This window comes from Berghia stephanieae, chromosome 8 (assembly GCF_034508935.2).
Source record: "Berghia stephanieae isolate SIO BIC M18660-M18661 chromosome 8, UCSD_Bste_1.3, whole genome shotgun sequence".
NCBI classification, from domain to species: Eukaryota; Metazoa; Mollusca; class Gastropoda; order Nudibranchia; family Aeolidiidae; genus Berghia; species Berghia stephanieae.
Genome location: NC_088367.1, coordinates 52,187,984 through 52,200,483, shown reverse-complemented (window position 1 = coordinate 52,200,483; position 12,500 = coordinate 52,187,984). Strand labels below are relative to the sequence as shown.

The 12,500-nt window shown below is 43.3% G+C and overlaps 1 protein-coding gene across 1 annotated transcript in view; it reads left to right on the top strand.

Moving 5' to 3' along the window:
- The window catches only part of LOC144979059 (MAM and LDL-receptor class A domain-containing protein 2-like), a 269,405-nt gene that overhangs the window by 244,953 nt on the left and 11,952 nt on the right, over window positions 1-12,500 (top strand). Inside the window, 2 exon segments of the mRNA XM_078925674.1 lie at window positions 1,668-2,009; window positions 3,084-12,419. Coding sequence (XP_078781800.1) covers window positions 1,668-2,009; window positions 3,084-12,419 — 9,678 coding nt within the window.

Here is a 12,500-nt window from a genome sequence, read left to right as displayed (position 1 = left end):
TATTCTCGGTATCCCAACAATAAACATTAAGGAAACAGAAGTGGGTGGAGCCAGTTTCTCGGAATCCCAACAATAAACATTGATACAGAAGTGGGTGGAGCCAGATTCTCGGTATCCCAACAATAAACATTAATACAGAAGTGGGTGGAGCCAGTTTCTCGGTATCCCAACAATAAACATAAATACAGAAGTGGGTGGAGCCAGTTTCTCGGTATCCCAACAATAAACATTAATACAGAAGTGGGTGGAGCCAATTCTTCTGTAGATGGATGGATGGTGATTATAAAGGTTTTCAGTGCCTTGATTCAAGTCACGAAAATTATTTCTTCTTCATTTTCTTCTTCTTCTTCTTCTCTTCTTCTTCTTCTTCTTCTTCTTCTTCTTCTTCTCTTCTTTTCTTCTTCTTTTCTTCTTCTTCTTCTTCTTCTTCTTCTTCTTCTTCTTCTTCTTCTTCTTCTTCTTCTTCTTCTTCTTCTTCTTCTTCTTCTTCTCTTCTTCTTCTTCTTCTTCTTCTCTTCTTCTTCTTCTTCTTCTTCTTCTTCTTCTTCTTCTTCTTCTTCTTCTTCTTCTTCTTCTTTTCTTCTTCTTCTTCTTCTTCTTCTTCTTTTCTTCTTCTTCTTCTTTTTTCTTCTTCTTCTTCTTCTTCTTCTTCTTCTTCTTCTTCTTCTTCTTCTTCTTCTTCTTCTTCTTCTTCTTCTTCTTCTTCTTCTTCTTCTTCTTCTTCTTCTTCTTCTTCTTCTTCTTCTCCTTCTTCCTCTTCTTATCATCATCATCATCATTATTATCATCATTATTATTATTATTATTATTATTATTATTATTATTATTATTATTATTATTATTATTATTATTATTATTATTATTATTATTATTGTTATTATTATTATTATTATTATCACTATTATTCTTTTCCGGAGTTCAATAATCAGGACTTACTTCTTTGGTCTAGCAGAAAGAACTTTGTGATAAACTAGCTCCTATCCTACTGGTAGCAAGCAATTACTATTGCTTGATAGCTCCACAGAAACCCTACAGTCACATAGACCGTGACGATTCTGAAGCACATAATATTATATCAACTATGAGTTTTGACTTTCTAATTCGAATCACTTCCACATCAACCCCGGCGATGTGGTCTAGTGGTATGACACTCGCTTTCGGATCGGAAGGTCATGGGTTCGAGCCTCGCTCGGCACACATTTGAGTCCTTGGAAAAGGCTCTTTACTCACATTCTCTCACCGTACTCAGATGTAAAATGAGTACCTGGCCGTTAACAGCGTTGTCTCTGTCCGAAAAAAGAATTGTAATATCGCCTCGCAGGCGTCATGTGGGGTTCCTACCTGTTAAATGTTGCTGTTGACCAGGAACCCATTGTAAAACGCTTTGAGTGCGTTTAGTGGATATTGCTCTATGTAAAAGCTAAATTTAATTCAATTTAAACAATAATATGAACTTTTTTCTTATAATTGAAGTATTAAAGTACTCAGAATAAAATGGATGGATAGAATAAAGAACGAACAAGTATGGAAATGAACAGAGCAGAAACCTGTGGGAGAGGAAATAGGACGAAAACGATGGAGGTGGATTGTAAAACGCTTTGAGCACGTTTAGTGGATATTGCGCTATATAAAATCTCTATTTTTAAATAATTTTCTTTCACCCCCAGGTGTGTGATTTCCAGAAGCAATGTCCAAAGGGAGAAGACGAGGCCAAGTGTGGAACCTGCGACTTCGAGACTGGACTGTGTGGTTTTGTTGACGTCAGTCGAGGTTCATTCTCCTGGCAGAGGGCAACAGACTCGGATACCACGGATCTGGAAACGAGGATTGGATCTGACCACACCACCCGATCGTCCAACGGATATTTCATGTACGTCACCAAGGACAATCGAGACCAGTCGGCCCCAGCTGTGTTGGCCACGCCCTCTGTGCAGGCCACCTACGAGACGTGTGTGTTTGAGTTTTATTACAAGAGAATCGGACGCTCCAGTTTGGCCGTTGATATTCAGGTACGTGTTGTAAAACGTGGTTATTGTTGAGGTTGTGGTTGTTGTTGTTGTTGTTGTTGTTGCTGTTGCTGTTGATGTTTTTTATTTTGTTGTTGTTGTTATTGTTGTTGCTTATTTTGTGTTCGTGTTACTTCTGTTGTTTTGTTTTGTTTCGAGTATTTTTTTTTTTTTTTGGTTTTGTTTTGTTTTTTCTTTGTTAGTTTGGGTTTGTTTTTGGGGGGTTTTTGTGGGGGGTTTTTGGGGTTTTGTTCTGTTTTGCTTTGTTTGTTTGTTGTTTTTTTTTTTTGTGTGTTTTTTTTTTTGGGGGGGGGTTGGGGGGGAGTTGGTTGTTGTTGTTGTTGTTGTTGTTGTTGTTGTTTTTGCTGCCTTTGTGTTGTCTTTGCCAAAGAAACAAACGAAAGTGCCTGAATCGGACTCGAACCCGGGACCTTCCGGGTCACAGTTCAATGCCTAAACCACTCAACCACTTCACCCCTGTAGGAAACAGTGCCAAACAATAAATTAAACAGATAGACATTTATAAGAAAAAAAACCGTTTCATTCCCTCTTGCAAATAATACAAGGCTTAAGGAAATATCATACCAACTATCAGGCACCTCTCTTGTGTACCGGTAACACGTCTGACCCTTAATCAGGAATTCTGAGGTTCAATCCCCAGTCCAAACAGGCTGATGTTTTGGAGATGATTTTTTTTCTTGTATATTCTTTCTTCTTTGTCTGACACTGTCTTATAAACACCTTTCCAGATTTTGATACAGCCCAATGCCTGATCCCGTACGTGTTATTTTGAGCTAAATGAGCTAGGGGCCAGCGTGGCTCCGTGGTATGGGCATGGCTTTGTACCTGAAAGGTACCGAGTTCGATCACCCGCCACTGCGCTGTGTAGCTTTGAGCAAGTCATCTCGCCCTTGCTCAATTTGAGGCGCTGCACTGCGGCTGACGCCTGTGTTATTTGAGTCTTCCCTATGGAATAGACCCTCATAGACAAAATTTCCCCTTTGGGTTGAATAAAGGAAATTTTAGTTATTTATTTTTACGTTTTAAATTTAATTTTCTTTACTTTTCAATCCTCAGACTGGAACCAGGACTACCCAGGTTTGGAAATCGATTTCCTCCAGTAAAGACAACAACTGGATCCGTGCCCAGGTTCACATTGGCCGATTTGTCTCGCCAATCAAGGTCTCTATTCGTGCAGACAGACTGTATTCAACCGGAAGCTCCATCGCCATTGATGACACTAAATTCATCAACTGCGGCAGTCCAAAATCCTCTCAGAATTGCTCATCGAGTCAATTTACATGTGTCAACAAAGTCTGCTTGGATCCCATTTATACTTGCGACCTCTCCGATGACTGCGGAGATCGTTCCGATGAGAATGATAAATCTTGCACATTTGCCCATCAGTGCACTTTTGAAAACGGTCTTTGTGATTGGACGCAATCGAAATCAGATGACATAGACTGGACAATGCACTCAGGACCAACAACTTCCGGTGATACTGGGCCCAGCAGAGATCATACAACCAACTCGGATGCTGGAAAATATGTCTATTTAGAGGCTTCATACCCGGCCAAGCCAGGACAAAAGGCGAGACTTCTGAGCCCCGTCTTGAAACCTTCCACCAAGAACGGTAACTGTCACCTGACATTTTTCTACCACATGTTTGGAGAAACCATGGGACTTCTTAACATCTACACAGAGACTGAGGAAAGTGGATATCCGGTTTTGTTATTTTCCAGACAAAATTACAGGCAAAACTATTGGGCTCGAGACGTGATTCCGTTGATCAGTGACAAAAACTTCAGGGTCATCATTGAAGGTGTTGTTGGGAAATCCTGGTACAGCGACATGGCCCTGGACGATGTGACCCTAAGTGCAGGATGTTCATATGCAACATCAGGAGTGACACTGCCAACCCCGAGCTATACAGTAACCACAGTTTCCACAACAGCCAAAACCTGTCATTCTTATCAATTCCAGTGTTCGAATGGAACGTGTATTGATAAGGATAAAGAATGCGACTTTGTGTCAGATTGTGTGGACGGGTCAGATGAGAAATATTGTGGTCCTTGCAAGTTTGAAAGTGGACCGGACACATGCGGATGGAGGCATGCGAGCACCGGTCATTATAAATGGGCACTCACAGACTCATCAACGATAGGAAAAGTTGGACCGTCTGCCGATTCGGACACTATGAGCTCGAATGGACATTACATGTATATCAAACCAGATTTCGGAATCACATCCAGCCCTGCTATATTCAGATCACCTCCCCTCGGTGCCACATCTGTCGAATGTGTAATGCAATTTGCCTACAATGTCAATTCTACCTTAGGGAGTCTTGCTGTCAACATCAACAACGATGGAGTTCTAAGCCAAGTGTGGACTTCTTCTTCCAGACCATCCCTGGGTCTATGGGCCAAAGGGTTTGTCTACTTGGGTCGACTAGCCGGTGCTTTGCCAAAAGGGGTCAGAGTTGAAATATCTTTTATACCCGCTGCTACTACTCAAACTCCTGCCTCAAAGATTGCATCTGTTGACAACATTTCTTTCTCAAGATGTAATCCACAGCAATTTGCCCCAACACTAGCTTGCAATTTTGACTCCAATCTCTGCAATTGGCACCAAACCAATGGGGATAAAAGTGACTGGATTCAACACAGTGGCTCTACCTCGTCTTATAACACAGGACCATCATCTGGACATGGAGGGCAAGGGAAATACATTTACGTTGAAGCATCGAACACTAAGACAAACGATACCGTCGATCTCGAATCCATTTCTCTTCCACCAAGCCCGTCTTCGGGATACTGTCTCTCTTTCTGGTACCACATGTATGGAGGGGACATTGGAACGCTGGAGCTCCTTTCTACCCGCTTGAGCCGAAATGTCCAGCAAGTTCTTTGGTCACTGACAGGAAGCCAGTTCAACAAATGGCATCAGCATAGAATTTATATCAACATGCCTTACGAGTACAAGCTAACATTTAGAGCGATTACCAAACGTGGCTATGCTGGAGATATAGCCTTGGATGATTTCACAACGACTGTAGGAGAGTGTCCACCTCTTAAGGAATGTACGTTTGAAAGCGGTTTCTGTGGCTGGAGTCAGGAGATGAATAATAAACTAAATTGGACGATAGGTAGTAATGGAAACTTATCGAACTACACAGGACCAGCCTCTGATCACACGAGCGGTTCTGCTGTAGGCCAATTTGCATACATTGGATCAGATGGTCACTACTCGTCCGGTGAAAATGCTGTTATCACCAGCAAACAGTTTGCAGCCAGCAAATTCTATCAAGGAGGGTGTCTGACATTCTGGTACTACATTTACGGAACATCTGTCGGTAGTTTAAACATCTACAGGAAAGATGTTGGTGGAGCCCAACCTTTACAGATATGGCATTTGGACGACTACACCAGTTTCGCCTGGAAAAGAGCATCTGTTCCAATCAAATCGTCAAAAATATCTTTCCAACTCCAGATTGAAGCATTGTTAGGAGCTGGCAAGGGAGACATTGCAATCGATGATGTTCTAGTGTCCAATGATGACTTTTGTTTGACGCCTGGTTCGTGCACATTTGAGAACGGTATCTGTGATTTCATCAACTTGAATGGACCAGGATACTACGACTGGGTACTGGATTCTGGTGGAACTGATAGTCTTAACACAGGACCTCAAGTTGACCACACAAGAGGCACAGCTAAAGGAGTTTATATTTACATGGAGACATCTTCCATGTATAGGAAAGGCGACCAAGCTGTTCTTGTTTCTGATACCCTTCCATCGACTCCAGGGAGTTGCTTATCGTTCTGGTATCACATGTATGGTGCCGGTATTGGCACTCTCAACGTCTACTCTAGGACATCGCTAAACAAAACTCTCATCTGGAGTCTTCAAAACAACCAAGGTAATCAATGGTACCAGGCCAGAATCACATTTACCTCCCCTGTTACCTTTGAGTTCCTATTCCAGGGCCTCTACGGAGGGAATTTTACAGGAGATATTGCTATAGATGACATCGCATACACAAAAGACCAAACCTGTGATTTCAAACCCACACGTGCTCCCGCTCCATCCAACACACCTTCGTATCAAAGCACGCCTCTCGACTGCAATTTCGAGAACAAGTTTTGTCAATGGAAACAAGATACCTCAACAGATGATATAGACTGGGATTTGAACAGCGGTCCTGCTTCAACATTAGCCTCAGGCCCTCTATCAGACCATACATTGAGCAACGCGAAAGGGCATTATCTATACAAAATATCCTCTTATAGGACACCATCAACAGGTGCATCTGCTAAGCTGGTCAGTCCACATGTTAGCATACCAGTCACTGGTCTCTGCTTCAAGTTCTGGTACTATATGTATGGTGACCGTGTGAGTACATTGAATATTTACGTCAACTCAACTACCAATCCACAGCAATCTGATCTTGTCTGGACTAAATCTGGCACCCAGGGTCCAGACTGGAAATATTCCCAAATCCATGTACAAAATATTACAGGACAAGTATTTATAACAGTGGAGACCGTCCTTAAACGGTACCAGTCCAGTCCTGCCCTTGATGATTTTAGCATGAACCTTGGATACTGTCCACCCACCCAGACATGCGACTTTGAAGATGGACTCTGTTCGTATGTCCAGTCGACAGCGGATGATTTTGACTGGCTGCTTAATTCTTATGGAACTTTGACTGTCTCCACCGGGCCAAAAGCAGATCATACATACGAAACACCAGAGGGACACTACGCATATATCGAAGCTTCCTACCCCCGTAGCAGCGGTGACAAAGCAGTGTTGAAAACGTCAACTTTCAAACCTACGTATGGTTCTTGTTTGACATTTTGGTATAACATGAACGGGAAGACAATGGGGACCCTCAACGTATGGATAGAAAAAGATTTATCTGGCTTAGGCAGTAACCCTGTTTGGACCAAATCAGGAAATCAAGGAACAGATTGGCATCTGGCTCAAGTAACCATTTCAAGTTCCCTTTCCTATAAAATTGTATTTGAAGGGATCGTCGGTTCCAGTTTTTACAGTGACATGGCCATTGATGATATAAGCTTGAACCCTGGTCTGTGTCCAGGGCTAGGAAGTTGTGATTTTGAAGAGGGTCAATGTTCGTGGAGGAATTCCCACGATGGAGATCAATTTGATTGGGAGCGAGAGAGGGGATCAATTAATCGATATATGCCAAAGTCGGACCACACAGTAAATACCGTATATGGTCGTTACCTTCTATTCAACGCACTGCACAATTCTATCGGAGAAACAGCTGACTATGTATCACCCCCATTGGACAAAGGGAAATCTTATTGTTTAACTTTGTGGTATTATATATACAGTACCAGAAGTAACCTCACATTAACCACACAAGATTCTGTTTCAAAGGTGAAAGGTAGTGTTTTATTTACAACATCTCAAAGTACAAACTCCGTATGGACTCGCCTCAGACAAAATGTTGTAGCTCAGACATCTGAATTCAATCTAGTCATCATCGGAACAGTCGTCTCTTCCTACAGCCACATCGCCATTGATGATCTTGCAATTCAAGAAGGTTCTTGTGATTCTTTACCGACACCTCCACCTACTAAAAATGCTTTCCATTGTTCAGGAGGAACATTCTTATCACTTCCACAGGTTTGCGATTTCCACGCGGACTGTCCCAATGGTGAAGAAGAGCTGGCTTGTGGATATAACTGTAACTTAGAAAACGGAACATGTAAATGGGTTGACACTGCCGGCAAGAGTTTTTCGTGGACAAAGTATACTGGAGCAAGTGGTCAACTCGTTAATGGACCCAGTGTGGACAGCACTTTGAAAACTAAACTGGGTCACTATTACTATTTAGTGTCAAGTAAGGGGACTGGTTATTCACCCGCCATTCTCATGTCACCTCTTTTACAAAGATCTGCTCCAAGCTGTGAACTTGTCCTGTCAGTTTTACTTCATAAAGTGACAAGCGGATCAATAGCTATCCACAAAATAGTGGGTGGAGTGGACGCAGATGTGTTTGAGACAAGAACAGACTATGGATCTATATGGCAACAGCTGGTAATCCCTCTAGGCGAGTTGAAAGCGCCATTCAGAGTTTCCATACTTGGCAGAAATCGAAGTCCGGGACAAATGGCCATTGATGATATCAGTTTCAGAAATTGTGATTTCCCGCAACCTGGTGCCAGCTGCCAGGGACGTAACACATTTAAATGTAGCAATGGTGCTTGTATCAACCCATCGCTTGTGTGTAACTTTAAGGATGATTGCGGAGACGGCTCGGATGAGTCCAACACGACGTGTTCAGGTTACGATCGGTGTAATTTTGAGTCGGATATTTGTGATTGGAGTCAAGAAAAAGTTGAGGACGATTTTGACTGGAGGAGAAAGAATCGTGGAACACCCTCTTACAAAACAGGGCCATCTGTGGATCATACGACTAATGAGTATTCTGGATATTTTATGTACATCGAAACCTCTAGTCTAGGCTACCCAGGAGATAAAGCGTGGCTGTTAAGTCCAATTCTTCAACCAACATCCATTTGCTTTTTGAATCTATACCTTCACATGTATGGACAAGATGTTGCGACCTTCAACGTTTACACACGTACACACGATCATGGAAGTTTGACCAAAGTTTTCTCAACCACTGGCGCAGTTGGCAACTTTTGGAGATTCAGAAGTATTCCAATTTTCAGTAATAGCAAGTTCCAGATCATTCTAGAAGCGACGAGAGGATCCGGAAGTTACGGAGACATTGCCATCGATGACATAATTTTGTCCCCGAGTTGTAAACTAAGTCCAGACACGTCTCTTCCCACTGGGACAACGACAAGGCCAATGACGACCCAGACACCATGCGGGGATTCCAAGAAATGGCAATGTGCAGATTTAAGTAAATGTATCTTCAAGTCACAGCTGTGTGATTTTGTGAGTCAGTGCAACGATGGATCGGATGAGATAGATTGTGGTGCCTGTGACTTTGAGTCCTCAACGTGTGGATGGCAGGATAAAACAAGGGGCAGATTCCAATGGGATCGTGTAAACACGTCCTCTACTGATATACGGTATAAGCCATCGACTGATCACACTCACAACGGCCAGGGTGTTGGCTCATACATGCTAATCCATTCCATAGGCTACGGCTATACCAGACCATCAGTGCTAGTATCGCCGGTATTTGGAAGTACTGAGTCAGAATGTACAATGACATTTTATTTACAATACTCAGCAAGAGTCATGTTCTATCTCTATTCATACCCAGAAGACAACACTTCTTACGAATTAAACTCACCTGATGTTGTTAGATTATGGAGTCATTCTGGCTTGACCAGTGGCTGGCAAAAACAAACTGTTACTATCGGTGGGAGACCAGCTGGTTTCAGACTAGTCTTTAGACTTTTCCTTGGAACATCAACGTCAGTTCTATCAGCTATTGACGACGTGTCTTTCAGTAAAGGATGCGGAGCCGCAAAATCGGCTACTTGTGCAGCGGGTGAATTTGTTTGCAGCTCAACACAAGAATGTAAACCCATGACAACGAAATGTGATCTCGCTAAAGATTGTCAAAATGGAGAGGATGAACAGAGCTGCTCAGGTTATACGCAATGTAATTTTGAAAGTGGAACTTGTGGCTTTGTCCAGGACCCCAAAGACGATTTTGATTGGGTTCTCCAAGAACCGTCTACGAGCAGTATTGTGAATGCCCCTGGGCGGGATCACACGTTCGGCAACCAGACAGGCCATTACATGTACATTCCTCAAGCTGTCTCAAACTCTGGATCCAATCAACAAAAGGCTAGAATCAAAGGTCCTATATTTTACGGTAACGCACAAGGAACTTGTTATATGAGGATGTTTTATCATCTGAATGGAAACTACGCGAATGCTATTAATGTTTATACAGAGACAAAGGAAGGATCCACTCTTAGGCAAATCTGGTCTGCAAACAAAGAGCAAGGGGATGAGTGGAAGAATGCTGTCATTCAAATAGTAGAGAAAAGCACATTCAGAGTTGTTATAGAGGGTGTTCGTGGTACAGGATATCGAGGTGATATCGGTGTTGATGATATTTCGTTTACACCTCAATGTCACAAGGCATTTGGCATCACGTTACCTCCTGTCATTCCAACTGCCAGTCCAGGTGGTGGATGCAAGCCGGGTGTAGAGTTTTATTGTGACGGAAAGTGTATGTCGAGTCTGATCGTTTGCAACTTTGTTCAGGACTGCAAAGATGGCTCGGATGAAATCAGTTGTCCATCGCATTGCGATTTTGAAAACGGGATGTGTGGGTGGACAACACAAACGAGTGGACATTATAATTATCAATGGGAATTGAAAACTGCGTCACAGACTAAATCAAGCTTGGACCACAACCCTGGGACAGCACAAGGACATCTTGTTGGGACAAAGGACATCACAACGACATACTTCTATGACGTCGCCATCCTGGTCTCACCATTCTACAGATCATCCTCTCCGCAGTGCAGTTTTACATTTTGGTACAAACAGCCAGCTAGTTACACCAATCTCCGGTTGAGTATAAGATCAGCAGGGTACGATAATTTGCTTTGGAGCCAAAACAGACGGCGGGCCTCGTCAGGTTTGGTATGGGAAAAACACACAACAGCTTTGCCACCATGTTCATCCGAATTTCAACTGGTGATACAATTCAAATCCATTTACGGGATTCCAACGACTGGGGCATTCTTGGATGATTTTACATTTAATGATTGCTCATTTAGTTCTCGCATTTGTAAACCAGGTGAATTCCAGTGTGCGAATGGCAACTGTATACCTGAAGACAATGTATGCGATCTGAACAACGACTGCTGTGATGGATCGGATGAGAATCCTTCAACTTGTTACTTGTACAGAAAGAGCATGTTTGAATCTGGATTGGATGGATGGAAGTTGACTTCCGGTTCCAAAAACTGGTTCCGGAGTCAGGCAAGATTGTCATTCTATGGCGCCAAACGTGATCACACCACCCAATCTCCTTTCGGATATTATCTCACTCAAACTTGCAGCCCAAACACGGACATCACCAGCTCAGCAGTTTACGAAATGCCAGCACCCAACCAGGAATGTGTCATACGATTCTGGTACCAATTCAGTGAAACAAAAGGTACAATATCCGTCGCGACGAAGACGCTGGGCTCTGATGCTGTTTCTATAGCAACATTCAATTCAAACAGTGCTGGCACTTGGAAACGTGCTGAAGTTAAAATCAACCTGAAGGAGAAATTCGAACTAAGACTGAATGGAATGTGCAATCGCGGTCCTCAATTTTCAACGAATAATATTGATGACATCACGTTTAGTCCCGGTTGTAACGTCCCGCCTATGAGAGCCCGACCACCGACCACCACCCCGATGATAACAACTACAAACCCGAGTACATTCAAACCGTGTTCTTTGCCAAACCAATTCCAATGTAAAAGTGACGGGATCTGCATTGACACATCCAAGGTGTGTGATTTTATCCTGGATTGTTCGGACAGCAGCGATGAAGCCGTTTGCCACACGCAGAGCATTTGCGAATTTAATCGTGATCTGTGCACTTGGAAAGAATCAGTTCCAGATTCTCTAGACTGGAAAATGACTGCATCTGTGAATGTTCCCGCCAACCAAGGTCCCACCTTTGACGCCAGTGGAGCGGCAGGTAGCTACGCTTACTTATCCGACAGCAACAACGGTAACACTTTGTACAAAACGGCTTCCTTGACGAGTCAAACATTTTCATCGGCTGCAGCTGACTGTGCTATTGAGTTTTACTATTTCATATCCGGCTCCAATCCCGGTGTTTTGTCTCTTGACATTAGTAAATTTGACATCAAATCCGGAACCTTGTGGCAAACACACAAAACCTCCAACAGCTGGACCAAGGCTATCGTTGGAATAGGTCGGAGGTCATCTCCGTTCACGCTTACTTTCACTAAATCGTCAGCGCCAACCTACTCAGGACAAATAGCATTGGACAAAATCCAGTTCTCTCCCGCGTGCCAACTTCTTCCTTCCCAGGATTCCTGCAACCCCACGACAGAGTTCCGTTGTACTCGGGGTGCCTGCATCCCCAAATCACACCTCTGTGACGGCCAGGATGACTGCGGGGATGGATCGGATGAACTGGGTCAAATCTGCCAGGGATACACCAGAGAAAACTTCGAATCGAACCCTGCCATGGGAAGCTTCAGCCAGTCAAAAGAAGACGACTATGACTGGTCAGTTTGGGACAGCTCTCAGCCAATCCCCAGTGACCTTACAGGCGTTGACCACTCAACAGGCTTACCTTTAGGTCACTACATGTACGTCCAAGGGAAACCGAACACAATCGACACTGACTACTCGTGGCTCCTGTCCAAATCCTTCATGGCAATTCCAGCCACTGGACCTGGTTGTCACGTAAGTCAAATTTATATACGTGTCCCACCCCCTCATCATGGTATTGTGTCTGGTCGATTTATTTTTTTTAATTGAGCTTTT